At 40.7% G+C, this 17,064-nt stretch overlaps 2 protein-coding genes across 3 annotated transcripts; one reads left to right on the top strand and one right to left on the bottom strand.

Annotated features, from left to right (window-relative positions):
• Nucleotides 1-5,651: 5,651 nt before the first annotated feature.
• Nucleotides 5,652-11,884, top strand: hspa8b (heat shock protein family A (Hsp70) member 8b). The gene is made up of 10 exons (XM_026192997.1): nucleotides 5,652-6,038; nucleotides 7,511-7,720; nucleotides 7,804-8,009; nucleotides 8,204-8,356; nucleotides 8,473-8,542; nucleotides 10,223-10,327; nucleotides 10,444-10,646; nucleotides 10,738-10,936; nucleotides 11,017-11,249; nucleotides 11,342-11,884. Exons 2-10 carry the CDS (start codon nucleotides 7,516-7,518, stop codon nucleotides 11,525-11,527), a joined length of 1,560 nt encoding a protein of 519 aa, XP_026048782.1. The 5' UTR covers nucleotides 5,652-6,038; nucleotides 7,511-7,515; the 3' UTR covers nucleotides 11,528-11,884.
• A 251-nt stretch (nucleotides 11,885-12,135) lies between these two features.
• On the bottom strand, nucleotides 12,136-15,042 carry lim2.3 (lens intrinsic membrane protein 2.3). Of its 2 annotated transcripts, none has more exons than XM_026192835.1 (5): nucleotides 14,890-15,042; nucleotides 14,054-14,242; nucleotides 12,642-12,791; nucleotides 12,419-12,553; nucleotides 12,136-12,343 (listed from the first exon to the last, which is right to left on the bottom strand). In XM_026192835.1, exons 2-5 carry the CDS (start codon nucleotides 14,226-14,228, stop codon nucleotides 12,282-12,284), a joined length of 522 nt encoding a protein of 173 aa, XP_026048620.1. In that variant the 5' UTR covers nucleotides 14,229-14,242; nucleotides 14,890-15,042; the 3' UTR covers nucleotides 12,136-12,281. The 2 variants fall into 2 exon arrangements, with proteins under 2 accessions (XP_026048620.1, XP_026048619.1); XM_026192834.1 differs by having other exon boundaries at nucleotides 14,054-14,246; nucleotides 14,890-15,041.
• Between the last annotated feature and the right edge of the window lie 2,022 nt (nucleotides 15,043-17,064).

Raw genomic sequence — 17,064 nt, 5'->3', positions numbered from 1 at the left:
ATACTTGATTATGAAACAAATCTTAATCTGTATCTGATTCTCTAAAAACTAAAAAAAAAAAAATACAACAAAGGGACACACTGAAAATGAGCAAACAATATTTTCGGAAGCACAGCCAAGGGATCCCTGGCGATTAGTAACCTGAGGATACATGCTTTATGGGAAAAACAAACAAAGACACATATAGTGCGTTTAGGTGTGACGCATAGATTCTACACCTAGCTTATCATGGACGTATCAGTAGCAGTGCAAGTATGCAGATCATCAGACTTTAAGCGCAGTTTGGATGAAGACCCTTTAGGTGATCACTGATTGTATGTTAGATTAAATTCTGAACAGTATTTTAGGAGTAGTGAGTCAGGTCAGATCAGTAGGATCCATATATGACAGGGTAGTACATACATTTACTAGTATTACCTGGTCAATCAGAGCCTGGGATGTTCACTGATGGTCCGCTTGTTGGTCCACACTTTACCTTTCAGCTTAAACTATGTGTTAGCTGTTGGGAACTTGACAGATTTCTAAAAATCTAAGTCAAAGTTGATTTACTTTCATTTCATATTGTCTTCTTAAATGGGTCAGCCACTATCAGATGGTAAAACTGGGTTTACCGGTGTCACACAATTGCATTTTAAGGCAAATAATACCAATTTAAATGAGCTGGTCTTGATAAAGTTGATCCCAGTGATGAAGTTCACACAGGCTTTGGTTGCAATAATCACATTTAAATTGTTGTAAAATGTGTTTACTTTATATAAGAATGCATTTATACTTCAACTTGGGCTGTAACACATTTCCATTTCCTCTAATACAAAACGCTACATTTGTCATGCTTTTCATGCTTGTTTTTGCTTTAATGGAACAAGCAAGGTATTTTTGTCCACTGGGTCCACACTAATTGTTATTTAACATTCAGATTTATGGTAAAAAATAAATAAATAAATAAATAAATAAATTAAATGTAATGCTTATAATTACTTAGAATGTCTTTTTAACACATGGACTTTGAATTTAAAATATGTCTATGCAGATCACTAAAATATAATCATTTTTCTTTTTGTCAGTGTTATGTGTGAAGTTGTTAACCTTGTCCCAAAGAATTGTATACTGTCCCTAACAGTGCATACCTTGAATTATGTTATAGAAAATATAAGTAAAATATATATGTAACATTACCTTATTTTTGTATAGCTTCTATATCCCATGCTTGTGATACTGATGGAAGCATACGGATACACTTTGTTACAGGCATAAATTTTGTGTAGCTTGTTGCAGGATGTGCCCTAAACAGTCAATGACATACATCCTGGAGGTTATATTGTATAAATATAGAAATGGAAAAAAAAATTATATTTTTTATTATGTGTCTGATTTGACATGATTTACATGATTTTCAAAATGCAAATAAATTGATTACTTCTATTTTTAATGACAGTTTCACAGTTTCTATATTTTCTTTATAATTGTAACTTTATAGGGTAAAATTAATCTAAAAGCATTGAATCGTTTAGTACCACACCTACTGACTGCAGTTACTCCCTGCTTTATTGCAAAGCCATGAATATATGCAACACCTGAGCAGTATCATAACATTTTTGTAACACAGGAGGTGTCCTTTTTTTGTTTAAAAGGTCATATCAGAGCACAGCACTACCTCATACTGTACTGGTAAACCAACCCCAGGATTTTTTTACCATTATTTTTTTATAAAGCTTGATTATCTGTGACCCACTTGTGCATTTTTAAGAACTACACCCTGATCTCAGTGTCTGTTCTCACATAAATTTTGGGTGTTGGTTCAGGTTGTGTACTTTAGAGGAAGCCTCCAGCTATGTCCTTAATACTTATTTAGCAATAGCACATAGAGGCGTGGTTAAGCGAATGCTTTCTGGTTCAGTCTGTACTTCACAGACTGCAAAGAGTAACATTCTTTCACTTTCTGATATTTACTTACTAATCGTACTTACTAATTGTACTTACTAATCGTACCACAGCATACTACAATGTTAAAAAACAAACAAAAATAAACTTCTTCCAGAAGAAAAACAAAATGTAATATTAGCATTTAGAGCACCTGGTCTTTATCATTAGTTAATTAGTTAAATACAACCTCAGATTAACATTCAAAATGCCATATTATACTGTCATTATTTTTTTAACAGAAAATAAATCAAAATGCAGAAGCAGTGAGTGGAAAACTACAAGGACACTCTTTCTGCTTCCATTAAGAGAGTCGAATTAAGACAATAAGTAGCAGCTAGATGCCGCGAATCACATGTACTTGATTAATTGAGCATGTGCAAGTACGACCACCTCTATAAAAGCAGGTGTTTTGGCACTTCTTTGGACTAAAGCATTCAGTTGTGTGTTGACTCAATGTCAATGAGGAAAGACATCAGCAATGATCTTAGTTGATAACTGTTGCTTTCCATCAGTATAGGAAGAGTTATAAGGTAATTTTACAGTGAGAGACATTATTCATAAATGAAAAACTTTCAAAACAAATGAAAATTATTCTAGAGTCAAAGGTGAGACCATGTGTCCGACAGCTAAAGCTTGAATGAAATTGAATCACAGACCAAATCTACAACAGAATGTCTGAAAAAGAAAACATCTTCACATTGCTATCAGCTGGGAATTTATCACAATTGTGGTCTTCCTCTCCTTCTTACCCACCACTGTGTCTGGTCGGTTGGAACACCAACAAATCAGAATGTAGTTTGGTTATTATTCTGGCTGATGGTGGTTCTATACACACTACTTGTGCATTTTGGATTAGGGTTTGTTAAATAAATGAATGACATGATGTTATATGTCGTGTTTTGTTTTTACCTCATTTTCAGACATGTCACTGAACCAGAACCTGGCATGTTCAATTCAAAACCTCAGAAATGAATGAGAATGGGTGTGCTTGTTTTTTTTTCTTACCATGACTGTATATACTGTTAAGAGCTGGAAGATAATGTAAAGTCACCATATGTTTTCTATGCAAATGTATAATTTGTAAACTCTACCCACCAGGTGAATATAGTTTTAAAATACTTAGTTTTATGATGATTTTTAATCAAATGATTAAATAGTACTAACTTGATGTCACCTACTTCAAAATTTGTGTGTAAAAATAAATACCTCCCCCTTAACAAACTTAAAAACGGTTACCTTTAATGAGAACTTTAAAAAACTTGAATATGAAATGACACATCACCTCAGAACTTCTTCTAGTTTCTATGTTTTCTGCTGTGTTTTAAGACCATCTGGTCTTGGGTCATAGTATCCACAGGGATTTTCTGCTCAGCTCACAGACTCAGAATAAAAACATTTAAGCCAAAGGTGTCCTGTGTGCACTTTACTGACAGAGTTTCTCATTGTGGTTTATTAGGAAAAGGCTTTTTGGGCAACGGGGGATTTAATAGTGTGAGTGTAAGTCAAGTGGAAAAACTGCCTGTGGAACTGAGTGACAGCTCTTTCGATGAATCCAACATTGCAGTAGGGTGACCAGATCTGAAGACCAGATATGAGTAGTATTATTGTAGTTTATTAGTGCTTTGTATTTTACTTTAATTCAACTTCCTAACTCCCTCTTAAATACATGCAATACTTTGAAGGGTTTGTTATTTTGTTTTTGTTTTTAAGAGCTCATGCAAGACGTTAACTATTCTTAACTATTGCTAATTGCTCTTCTATCAGGTAATCAAGTTCAGGTTTCTGTGACAATCTCATCCATTAACGAGCCACATATTTTTGGCTTATGTAACTGGCTTATATAAACTAGATACAGGACACTGTGTTGTTATGTGGGCAAAGTGGACACATGCCCACTTTGCCCACATGCCCCTGGAGACAATAAGGCCCTCTGATAAGCTGTGCACTCCTCCTGTTCAGATAAGGACTCCAGCACTGAGACCAAACTTATTCTAGTTAAGTAAAACTAAACTAAAACAAGGAGAATGGTCCTCTTGAAATGTTCAAGATGACAGGAAAATAATTAAGGACAACATTTTAAGGGGCACCTGTCACTTATGGACATTGAAACTGAACTATGTGGCAGCTGGACTTTAGGAACTATTATATTTTAATTATTAAAAATTCTTGCTATGCACATGCATACTATTTACATAAAATACCACAACCACAGCCTAGACTCCTAAAACAAATGCTTTCAAAAGCTTGGAAAAAAAGACAGTCAAGGTTGATGTATTTCTGAGGTCACTTGGGAAATCATTCCAGAATCTTGGTGCAAGGTCAGCAAAGATGCCCCTTTTGAAATAAGCTTGGGCTGCAGGTCTAGAATGATTGGGAAGCAGACTTTAATGATCCTGTGGCAGCAGGTGCAAAACCAATTAAAACTTTAAATACAGTGCCAAAAAGACGCCAAAAGATTTTTAAAATGTATTTGACTCCTTCAGGTTTATGTAATGTTCTGATTCTAAATGTATATATATATAATAAACATTATGAGCTGCAAGCATAATCGTATTACTGTATTGTGTAATTGTACTGGTGTATGTATAGGTTGCATTGTGTTGCATGTTCGATGTCTGTGGTTATGAGAGGGGAAAGAAATGTTGACCTTGTCATGTAGCATATATACACATTGTACTTTGGGGGAAAATTTGTCCCCCAAAGTTGACATTGAGTGATGATGAGCAGGTATTGATGTTTCTAAACAGGAAAATTAAGAAAAAGAGAATGCAGCAGCAGGGGAAATTCATTGTTTCATCCAGGAGTTGAAGCTGTATCACAGCAGATTTCATACATATATCAGTATGCCAGTGGGGTAGTTTGAACTCTTGGTGGCAGAGTGGGGACCACATCTGAGGAGGCAGAAATAACTTCAGAGCGCCTATTCATCTGGAGCAGTAGAGGTGGATGGATTGATCAATTGTCAATATTGTTGTTATTTAGTGGTCATTAAAATGTCTATAGAATCTAAAAAACTGATGATGATTCATTTCATAAGTCATGACACATTGTTCTCTACATAAGCTACTTTTATAAGTTAGAAGTATCCGTATTGGTATTGGCAATACTGGCCAAGTATTCGCTTAGTATCAGATCGCAGTAGCGCACCACTACAGAGCAGTGCCTAGCTGTGCGTCTGAGGTAAAATGGTAGTATTTCACAATTTGTGTATATAGTACTGGTGTGCTTTTTGAGCAACAAGTGCACTTGTTGCCTAATGTCTAATAAACTATGCTTCCTATGATGTAACTGGAAACTCCTTTTAACCCTTTGCTGTAACCTTCCACACAACCTGAAGAGTACCTCCTCATGAGTCAATGACAGCTTTCCTTGAGAAGTCTAAATCAAGTTTAATGCAATGGTCTGGTCAGATCTGTTTTTTAGGATCTAAAAATTAAGCTTGCTTTGAAAAGTTAAATGCTGCAAAATCAACCAGTGAAATTAAGCAGTGAAATTAAGCAGTTGGTGTGAATGGCTGAATTAGGTATAACTGAATCCAAGAAATATTTGTAACGCCGAAAGATTTTATAATGACACAAAGACTACAGATAGCAAGTTTGTGTGCTTAAATCTAGCAAATTTTCCACAATGAACAAAGAGGGAAAAGCTGCCTACAAGGTCACTTTTGCCCAGGTCGCCATATCAGGTAACTCACTCAATCAAAATAACTCCTTCAGGAGTACCTGAGGCGGGAACCTGTGGAATAATCCAGAAACTGTTTGGCACTGCTGGATCATTCTCCTCAGTGAGTTTGCTAGTAATTGCTAGAAACGAAACTTCAACTTTAGTTTTTTTTTTTCATTCTCTGTATTTTCCTGATAGCAACTGCTTTGGAAATCTGCTGACGGTATTTTTAATTGGACCGCTGGTCGAGGCAGTTGAAACTGACGGGAGAGGATTGGCCAGCATCGCTCCTCCTGTGTTCTAGAGAGTTCGGAGTGGGAATGATATTGAGGAGGTCCGGCCGCTCCCACACACATACACACACACTACTGACTGATACCGGGGATCAGGACCCGTCACACCCAGTCACTCAGGGCAAAGGCAACCTGCGCCACAGTAGGAAAACAACAGAGGTGAGTATAGAGAGGAGAAGCGTGTGGCATGCTGACGTCAAGTGGTTAGCGTCACGTTAACATCATTAACGGCTGCAGTGTTTTAAGGTAACATCTAAGCTAGTTGGTGCTTTTTTTTTGCTGTTGTTTTGTTATTAGGTTTATCTTACTGCCACACATCCTTAAGTATGCATGTTAAGTGTAGCTTAACCGATAAGATGCTTGACAGTTAAAATGACAAACAACAGGTATAAACTGCTACTGCTGCTGCATGTTCCGTCTTACTCAAAACGGTCGGGATGAAGTTTCTAATATGCGTTAAAGTTACATAAAGTGGGAAGAAAGATCCAGAAAGTTCGCAGGCTTCTGAAGAATGAAAGGGCACGCCCACTCGCACTGCTGCTGATAGACTGGCATGTACTTGCTGCTGCACAGTCACTCTTTCCCATCATCACTCCCAAAACAAATGCAATGCAGTGTCCATAAACAGTGTTAGCGAAGCACATCAGTATAAACAAGAGTCAGTGCAATTTGCAAATAAAGTTGCTTTGCATTATCCAAAGCAAGCACCTGTATAAGTTGTCATATTTTGCAAATTAAGAATGCAAGCTAAAACCTACCCGTCATTATCTTTATCAATATAGGAATGTTCATGCGGACTGTAATAAAGCATAGCTAAAATCAACCCACTGTTAACCACAGTCCAAATATATTTATATATCAATCAGCTCTACTTTTTGCTAACCCAAGCCATAAAGCCCTGGCTCTTATCAAACTGCCAGTCTCCACATTTCTGCTGCACCACTACTGGCAGCATGCCCCACAGGAGGAACCCAGCCACCCACTGGCATGAAAAGTTTGTTATAATGACCTCCCATGTGGTTTAAGATTAGGGTATCATTACAGTGTGTTGGTAATCTGCTACTGTAGCAACAGTAAACATGGCTTTTCCTATTTAGCTGTTTTCCCAACATTTTCCACATAGTTTCACTCAGAAATGTATTGATAGAGAATCCCTTTTGTAGTTTATATTTTTGAGATTATAAAACAGAATATAGAATATTAGTGTCTTGTAATGGCCACTAGAGGTGATTTTGGATGGCGCATTCTTGTTAGACCAACAGCAGTCTGCACACTAAAAACACAGAGATAAAAATTTTGATTTTGATTATAGGTGTCCAAATACCTTATTCTTGGAAGAGGCCCATGCTTTCCTGTCGTTCCTTGTTAATGTAATAAAGGCACTTAATACCAAGTTCTCAGAAAGGAGGAGGCCTAGTAACAGGTGTGGTGGACTTAACTTTCACTGAAACCATTTGTCTGAACAGCTCAGACTCTGATAATAGCCTCATTACCCCATACTACAAGAGTGCATCATGGTATCCCCACCCCACCAGTGCTTAGAGCTTAAGTTACTCATCTGCCACATATCCACACTGTCACTTTAGTGCCAGTCTGTGATTAACAACTATAAATAATGATCTTATTCTCAGGAACCATGTCCAAGGGACCAGCAGTTGGTATTGACCTGGGCACTACCTACTCCTGTGTAGGAGTTTTTCAGCATGGCAAAGTGGAAATCATTGCCAATGACCAGGGAAACAGGACTACACCCAGCTATGTTGCATTCACTGAGACAGAGAGGCTGATTGGGGATGCAGCCAAGAACCAAGTGGCCTTGAACCCAAACAACACAATATTTGGTATGCTTTTTTCCCCCTAGAAAATTCAAGAATAGAAGATGAGCTTTGATGTTTCTGCGTATTAATCCTTTATTGCTTCCCAGATGCCAAACGTCTCATTGGACGCCGGTTTGATGACAGCGTTGTCCAGTCAGACATGAAACATTGGCCCTTTACAGTGATCAATGATGCTTCACGACCCAAAGTAAAGGTGGAATACAAGGGTGAGGCCAAGACGTTTTACCCAGAGGAGATCTCCTCCATGGTGCTGCTTAAAATGAAGGAGATTGCAGAAGCATACCTTGGCAAGGTACTTCTGAGCAAAAAGATTTATAATCTTTTATTTTAAGTCTCTCTTTCCCAGCAAGACACAGAAATGTCAACAGCAGACTTCACTGCTTGTGTCATGTTTACTTTTACAGCCTAGATACCTCCTGGTTTAAAATCAACTAAAAAAAACCTGCTCATCACAGTTCTCATTGATAGTCTTATTAAAATTTCCAGACGGTAACAAGTGTCGTAGTGACTGTGCCTGCCTACTTCAACGACTCTCAGCGCCAGGCCACCAAAGATGCAGGGACCATTTCTGGGCTTAATGTCCTTCGTATCATCAATGAGCCCACCGCTGCTGCCATTGCCTATGGCCTGGACAAAAAGGTATGCTAGAGTTTTTTGATGTTGTGTAGAAAGCCCTAAAGTTTGTCTGAATAAAAAAAAATAAAAATGTAGTAAATCCACAATCTACAAATTACGATTAAATGCTACATTTTTAGGTTGGATCAGAGAGAAATGTTCTCATCTTCGATCTGGGCGGCGGCACATTTGACGTCTCGATCCTGACAAGCCTGGAATCCAGAGCCACACCACTGTGCCAGCCTCTCTCTTCACATGTTGCCTCCTGTGAGATTCCTGACACCCCTCCCCACCCATCACCTTCACTCAATACCAGGTTGAGATGCAAATGAGGAGACTTCACTCAGGCAAGTCTGCTGGACCAGACGGAGTGAGTCCCCTTGTCCTCAAGGCCTGTGCCCCCCAGCTGTGTGGAGTCTTTCATAAACTGTTTATGCTGAGTCTGAGTCTGCAGAGGGTCCGGTGATGTGGAAGACATCATGCCTCGTCCCTGTACCAAAGACGCCTCGTCCCAGTGGCCCCAGGATTACAGGCCCGTGGCACTGACCTCCCACATCATGAAGACCCTGGAAAGGCTCATCCTGGACCAGCTGCGACCCATAGTAAGACCACATCTGGATCCCCTTCAGTTCGCTTATCAGCCTCGTCTCGGAACAGAGGACGCCATCATCTACCTGCTCAATCGTGTCTACACCATCTGGACCAGCCGGCGAGCACTGTGAGGGTCATGTTTTTTGACTTTCCAGTGCTTTCAACACCATCAGGCCGACCCTCCTGGGTGATTAAGTTAGCAGCGATGCAGGTGGATGCTTCTCTGGTGTCCTGGATTGTTGATTACCTGACAGGAAGACCACAATATGTACGTCTCCCACAGTGTGTGTCTGACAAGTGATTAGCAACACAGGGGCACCACAGGGACTGTCCTCTCCCCCTTCCTCTTCACCCTCTACACCACAGACTTCAGCCACTGCACAGAGACCTGCCATCTTCAGAAGTTTTCTGATGACTCTGCGGTGGTTGGATGCATCAGCAGGGATGATGAGACAGAGTACCGGGCTGTGGTCGACTCCTTTGTCACGTGGTGTGAGCAGAATCATCTGCAGCTCAACGTGGCAAAGACCAAGGAACTGATCGTGGACTTCAGGAAGACCAGGAAACACTTGACCCCTGTTTCAATCCAGGGGGTCAGTGTTGACATTGTGGAGGACTATAAATACCTTGGAGTACACATTGACAATAAACTGGACTGGGCTAAAAAACACCACAGCACTTTACAGGAAGGGCCAGAGTCGTCTCTATTTTTTGAGGCGACTGAGGTCCTTCAACATCTGCCAGAAAATGCTGAGGATTTTCTATGAGTCTGTGGTGGCCAGTGCGATCCTCTATGCTGTTGCATGCTGGGGGAGCAGGCTGAGGGTCGCAGATGCCAACAGACTTAATAAACTGATCCGTAAGGCCAGCAATGTTGTGGGGATGGAGCTGGACTCCCTCAAGGTGGTGTCGGAGAGGCGGATGCTGTCCAAGATAAAGACAATGTTGGATAACACCTCCCACCCACTCCATGACATGTTGGTCAGTCACAGGAGCACGTTCAGTGAGAGACTGAGATTACCGAAAAGCACCACTGAACGACACAGGAAATCTTTCCTGCCTGTGGCCATCTCCCTGTACAACGCATCCACTTAACACACTGTTTGCTGCTACAACTACACATGTTTCTTTTCCAAATATTTATTTATAAGTGACTTATGTATGTATGTATGTATGTATATATATGTATATATTGTACTATTCTTAGTTAGCGTATTGTCTGTCTTGTCTTAATGTTGGTTTAAAATGGAGCACTGTAACAAAAAATAATTTCCCCCAGGGATCAATAAAGTATTCTGATTCTGATTCTGATTCTGAAGATCCAGAAGCTCTTGCAAGATTTCTTCAATGGGAAGGAACTCAATAAGAGCATTAACCCTGATGAGGCAGTGGCCTACGGTGCAGGTATGGCCCCTGTGTGCTTAGAAATAGAACAACAACTGTCTTGCACTACAGAGCTACTAATGAGCAACATTTTAAAACTTGATTTCACTTTTCTTTTTTCTTTTTTTTTTCTGCAGCTGTGCAGGCAGCCATCTTGGCAGGTGACAAATCTGAGAATGTGCAGGATCTCCTGCTGCTGGATGTGACCCCCTTGTCTCTGGGCATCGAGACTGCTGGAGGAGTCATGACTGTGCTGATCAAGAGAAACACCACAATCCCCACAAAGCAGACCCAAACCTTTACCACCTATTCAGACAACCAGCCTGGTGTGCTCATTCAGGTAAAACTACAACCTCAGTCCCCTCTTCCATTTGTTTACTAAAATGTAAGACTGAAACATTGAAAATGCTTTTTTGATGTTTTGTCATCAGGTGTTTGAGGGTGAAAGAGCGATGACAAAAGACAACAACCTCTTGGGGAAATTTGAGCTCACCGGAATCCCGCCAGCCCCACGTGGGGTTCCACAGATTGAGGTGACATTCGATATCGACGCCAACGGCATTATGAATGTGTCTGCAGTCGACAAGAGCACCGGCAAGGAGAACAAGATCACAATCACCAATGACAAAGGTAACTAGGAAGTGAACTGTATCCAGATTGTGAAAATCGAGTTCTTTGCATTTAAGCCATCTTATTGCTCTGCTACTCAGGTCGCTTGAGCAAAGAGGACATCGAGCGCATGGTCCAGGAAGCTGAGAAGTACAAAGCTGAGGACGACGTGCAAAGACAGAAGGTCTCTGCCAAGAACGGTCTGGAGTCTTACGCCTTCAACATGAAGTCCGCTGTGGAGGATGAGAAGCTAAAGGGCAAGATCAGCGACGAAGACAAACAGAAGATTTTGGATAAATGTAACGAGGTCATCAGCTGGCTGGATAGAAACCAGGTATGAGTTTGTGCTGAACTGTGATTAGAAACCTTGAAAACAAATGCTCAGAATAAACTTGCATTTGACTCCCTCTTGTTACTTCTCTACAGACGGCAGAAAAAGATGAGTTTGAACATCAGCAGAAAGAGCTGGAGAAGCTGTGCAACCCCATCATGACCAAGCTGTACCAAAGTGCAGGTGGGGTTCCAGGGGGCATGCCCGGCGGCTTCCCCGGGGGTGGTGCTGCTCCTGGAGGAGGAGGATCCTCCGGCCCCACCATCGAGGAGGTCGACTAAGCCGCAGCTTGAACAGATGTGCATGAGCCTGTTCCCTTTGTTCTTGAAACGTTCGTGTGAGAGTAACACCATTCATGTTATCGCAGTATTATGTAAATACTCAAAACCATTAACTTCCATTCTCTGTTGACTGTTTTGACTTTTTTCTTCTTCTTCTTTTTTTTAACTTTGTTTTGTATGCCAGGCTTAAGGCTGTATCTGCACTGTGACTTTATTGATTAACAGTTTCTCTTGGAAGTGAAGTTCCTTTGAGTTTAGTTCACATTTGCATTCCCAGTGTTTTTCTGGGTTGATATATGAAGCTAAAACTGTTGTTTATTGCACAACGATTAGCTAAATTAAACCAAATGAAATATTTTCATGATTTCCGAGTCATTTATTTATTGCCTCAAAGCTTTTCTGTGAAATTGAGCAGCACTATGGAGTGTTTTCTCAGGCATGGCTTTCAGCCTGCATGTTTAAATCTGAAACTGCATCAAAGCCGATGACTAAGCAGACATGCTTGTAGTTTTTCAAGGCTTCCTTTGTGTTTTTGTGGGTAGTTTACCATCAAAGTTTATTTGCTGGTCCTGATAGTGTGCACAATAATAGAGCAGAGACAAGACAGGCAACAACATTTTTCTCATTTATTTTGCTTAGTCGTGACTACTTAAGATGTTGGAAAGTTCATGGGGGTGTATTGGTTCCTCTTGGTCGCAGGTTATGGACCATTGCTGGTACACGTGTGAGAACATATGTTGAAGTGTTCGGCAGGTCAGCGCGAGTTAGAGTTTCTTGGGCATTCGTGCATCCGGTAGGCACACATGTAGAAGATACCTGAAACAGGGTAGGGTAAATAGTTCAGTTAAAAATAAAAAACACATAACACTTAAAGCATCATGAGATCCAAACCTGAGAAGAACGTGAGCACCACTGCCACCCAGCCCATTATATAGGACCAGGAGAATCGCCAGCTGCCATAACGTTTGCCGTAGTAGTTCACCGTCACCCCTGTGTACACAGCCATCGCCAGCAACACAAAGAAGCCTGCACAAAAAGATAGCGTAAGTACCGGAGGTGCTAATTCTCTGCTATACCAGGAAAGCTTTTATATGACTGCATGTGAGGAGCTCACAGGAGATAAAGAAGAGGATGCCAGCTGCAAATGTCTTGTCAAACCCGTCGAAGGAGGAGTAGTGGATGAAGGCCATGACGCCAATCACAATGCCAATGAAACAAGCCAGCAGGGAAAGGATCATGAAGGCCCGGGTGGCATCCCAGTATGCTGTGAGCCAGAGCGAGACAGGCCAGACTTAATAAATGCAGACTTTAGAAGTATGTTTATTCTTTGTTACACATTCAGTTTGTGAAGTTATATGTTGCCTGTATTTGTGCTTGTCCTAATGTAGGAGACAGATCTAGCTTGCCATCTAGAGCATGTCAAAAAATGTGATGAAGTAAGAGAGAAAATGGAAAGCTGTTTTATGTTGTGTTGCTGGTGCAAATAAAAGCATATGAAGAAATCTCACACACAGGCTCCCCACCAAAAATAGATTTCCTAATAACATCTGTGCCACTAGTGTGACTCGCAACCTACTTGAGGTGGAAGCACAATTTCGCAGTCCCCCTGTATGGAGGACTGAAAGTGCCAAAGCCAGAAATAAATGAATAAATAATTCAATGCAAGCCTTTCGCGTCTTTATTATATTATTTTCAATTTTGAAATAGTTCCCTTATTTTTAATGCTCTTTTTACATCACTCCCCGCATTCCTACTTTATTACCAAACATCAAAATATGTTGTGGGTTCAGGGAGTTTTTTTATTTGTCGATCAACACTAGGTTCAGAAATGTTTGCCAACAAATAAAGCAGTTTGTCTGGACTGTGCACGCTTTTATGAGTGCACATAAAGAAGTGTAGATGTGATGTTTTCTCAGGGTGGGTTTCAAAGTCAAATAATTTTATATTTATGCAAACAGAGGTAAAAAGGAAAGGGGAAATGTTTTTAAAATGAATGTATCTATATTCATTAATAAATGTTATTAACCACTTAATTTTAGAGATAAATAATTGCTGGTGCTATTTAAAGCATAAATGTTTTGGCATTTTACAATTAGTTAATGGCTATATGTATTATTTTTTCATCTACTGTGATATTTTTTAGTCAGTGAGTCATTTATTCATTTTATTGATTAATTAATTTTTATTTTTACATTTTGGTTTTGTTTGTTTTTCAGATTGGGTTTTTAAGTTTCAGTCATCCCTACCCATGAACCTAAAGGGAGTAACCATAGTGAAAATTGGAACTAACAAAATATATTGATTAAATAACAAAGACATTTTTTTTTTTTTCATCGTTTTTTGTAACACCAAAGTATATTATTTTATTTTATTTTGGAAGTTTTGGTTCTCCATACTCATAAAGAAGAGAGGGGAAGTATTCCAGTGTTGATCAAGGTTCTGGACTAATTGTGAGCCAACTAAGACGTATTAATGAGGGTAAGCCTGTCTGTAGACATGCAGTGTAAGACAACCAGCAGGTCTTACCAATACTGTCTGTATGTGTCATGCATTTCCCAGGCACACAGTACCGCCACAGGCCCTGGTGCATGTAATTGCTGGAGTGCCGATACTGCATCCAGTAGTCAGTTGCCGTGGAGACAATGAGGAGTATGTTTCCAACTCCGGCACAGAACAACCCACCTCCCATGAAGCTGTACATCCTGCCAAAAAACACTGACTGACACGTAGACAAAAAACAGGTCAAGGCCTCACCACCACATCTGAGCCCCGGCTATACCAATTAGAGCAAGTACTTCCTGTTACAGAGAGGAGTAACAGTGGGCATGAATAAAACAATATCTAAATACATTCAGCGGCATGCCACAAATGCGATGCTGGAGCTATCGACAGATCTGATTGCATATATATGAAAAAGAAAAAAAGAACCGTCTTATAAGACATGAACAAGCAGCAGGCTCAATCTGACAAATCATTAACCTCTAACTCTGCTGCATCAGGAAGTGTCTATATCTTTAAAAGCACATGCAGGGCTGCTAAACATTTTTCAAAGCCAGATATATTTATGTTAAATTATACCCAAGTCTGCCAAACATGGTACAGTGAACAGTGTGTAAATGATGCACACGAGCTCGGGAATTTTATTCCATCTAGATTCAGTGGTGCATCCGTAACACATGGCATATTGTTTAAATATTTTATATAAAGTGGGCTTTTCCACTCTGTTTTAAATTTAATTGAAGTGAAATTTAAGAGAAGCAAGGATTCACCCACTGAACTTAATTCAAACAACACTAAAAAGGACTTTCTTATTCCATACAAAATACAGTTAATTGCACTGTGTTTCCATATTGATCACATACCTCTTTTTCCCCTTAGAAAAAGTCAGAGATTCCAATAATTCGGGTTGTCAAAGCACGGAGGAGCCCAATATTGCCCAGGATGGCAGGAAAGTTTTGTTTGTGCATAGGAAACCAAGCGAACAAACGGGCTGACGGAACAATGGAGCATGCTGAGCCACAACCAATCACAGAGGATGAGTTTTGTGTTTTAGGGAATCTGCTGAAAATACAAAACCGTTAAAGCGCTGCGCACATCTCGGCAATACTGATGACACAGGGCTTTTAATTCAAAATGCTCCACAACCATACACAGCAAACCCGTGGCCTGCGCTGCTCAACCATAGTACTGTTGAAAGAGAGATTATTTAACATAGTGCAAAATGTAGAAACAGAATCCTCTGCAGTGTTGAATTATGTAATGTGACTTTGGTAAATCATTTTGCCCATTATTCACATGTTAAAGTTTTGTTTTTAATAAATATTGGGCTCTTTCTCTCTTCAATATAGACTTTCATAAAATTCAAATTGTACAACTCACAAAAACTTTTATAAGGCTCATAACATAGATGATAAATCAACCATCTCATCATCATTTTAGTTCCACTAAAATGTTGAAAGTACAAATTATGATCATCTAAATAAATTTATACACACACACACACACATATATATATATATATATATATATATATATATATATATATATATATATATATATATATATATATATATATATATATATATATATATATATATATATATATATATATAACGGCAATGCTCAGTGGCTAGTGGATCTGAGGGCAGACCACAGCGACCTCCCTGAACAGGGTCCAGTAACCATCACAGTGGCAGATATCCAAGAAAGGGTCTCCAGTATGAAGAGTTGGACAGCACCAGGGCCCGACATGGTTCACGCCTACTGGCTGAAGAAGCTGACTGCACTCCACGAGCGTCTGGCAGCACAAATGAACCAGCTGCTAGTTAACGAGAGACACCCGGAATGGCTAACTGAAGGCCGGACGGTCCTGATCCCCAAGGACCCCAAGAAGGGACCGGTCCCCTCCAACTACCGACCAATAACCTGCCTCAGTACTACATGGAAGCTCCTGTCAGGCATCATATCGGCTAAGATGAACAGGCACATGGGTCAATACATGAGCGGGACACAGAAAGGAATTGGCAAGAATACCAGAGGTGCAAAACACCAGCTACTGGTAGACAGAACAATCAGCCGAGACTGCAAGACCAGACTGACCAACCTGTGCACTGCCTGGATTGATTACAAGAAGGCCTATGACTCAATGCCCCACAGCTGGATACTGGAATGCCTAGAATTGTACAAGATCAATGGGACCCTAAGAGCCTTCATCAGGAACTCAATGGGGATGTGGCATACAACACTAGAGGCCAACTCCAAGCCCATAGCACAAGTTACCATCAAGTGCGGGATCTACCAAGGAGATGCTCTGTCCCCACTGCTGTTCTGCATAGGCCTGAACCCCCTCAGTGAGATCATTAACAAGACTGGCTACGGATACCGACTACGGAACGGAGCAGTTGTCAGCCACCTCCTGTACATGGATGACATCAAGCTGTATGCCAAGAGTGAACGAGACATCGATTCACTGATCCACACTACCAGGCTATACAGCAATGACATTGGAATGTCGTTCGGACTGGAGAAGTGTAGTCGGATGGTAACAAAGAGAGGGAAGGTAGTCAGAACTGAGGGGATTGAACTACCAGAAGGCAACATTGCAGACATAGAGGACAGTTACAAGTACCTGGGGATCCCGCAGGCAAATGGGAACCATGAAGAGGCCGCTAGAAAGGCTGCAACCACCAAGTACCTGCAGAGGGTCAGGCAAGTCCTGAGGAGTCAGCTGAATGGTAAGAACAAGATCCGGGCCATCAACACATACGCCCTGCCCGTGATCAGGTACCCTGCTGGGGTAATAGGCTGGCCAAAGGAGGAGATAGAAGCCACTGACATAAAGACAAGAAAGCTCCTGACCATGCATGGAGGGTTTCACCCCAAGTCCAGCACCCTGAGGCTGTACGCTAAGCGGAAGGAAGGGGGCCGGGGACTGGTGAGTGTCAGCACCACAGTCCAGGATGAGACAAGGAACATCCAAGAATACATTGGGAAGATGGCCCCAACTGACCGAGTGCTCAGTGAATACCTCAGGCAGC

The sequence above is a fragment of the Astatotilapia calliptera genome, chromosome 14 (assembly GCF_900246225.1).
Source record: "Astatotilapia calliptera chromosome 14, fAstCal1.2, whole genome shotgun sequence".
NCBI lineage: Eukaryota > Metazoa > Chordata > Actinopteri > Cichliformes > Cichlidae > Astatotilapia > Astatotilapia calliptera.
Note: the sequence above shows the minus strand (reverse complement) of the source record. Positions and strands in the feature narration are given on the sequence as shown.

What these genes read in the sequence shown, in the direction of transcription:
- lim2.3 (XM_026192835.1), bottom strand. Translation starts at nt 14,228, where the DNA reads ATGTACAGCTTCATGGGAGGTGGGTTGTTCTGTGCCGGAGTTGGAAAC. An exon ending in GACACATACAGACAGTATTG is followed by an intron (nt 12,792 to 14,053) that starts GTAAGACCTGCT and finishes TCTGGCTCACAG; the next exon opens with CATACTGGGATGCCACCCGG. An exon ending in CATCCTCTTCTTTATCTCCT is followed by an intron (nt 12,554 to 12,641) that starts GTGAGCTCCTCA and finishes CTTTTTGTGCAG; the next exon opens with GCTTCTTTGTGTTGCTGGCG.
- hspa8b (XM_026192997.1), top strand. Translation starts at nt 7,516, where the DNA reads ATGTCCAAGGGACCAGCAGTTGGTATTGACCTGGGCACTACCTACTCC. An exon ending in CCCAAACAACACAATATTTG is followed by an intron (nt 7,721 to 7,803) that starts GTATGCTTTTTT and finishes ATTGCTTCCCAG; the next exon opens with ATGCCAAACGTCTCATTGGA. An exon ending in AGCCTGGTGTGCTCATTCAG is followed by an intron (nt 10,647 to 10,737) that starts GTAAAACTACAA and finishes TTTTGTCATCAG; the next exon opens with GTGTTTGAGGGTGAAAGAGC.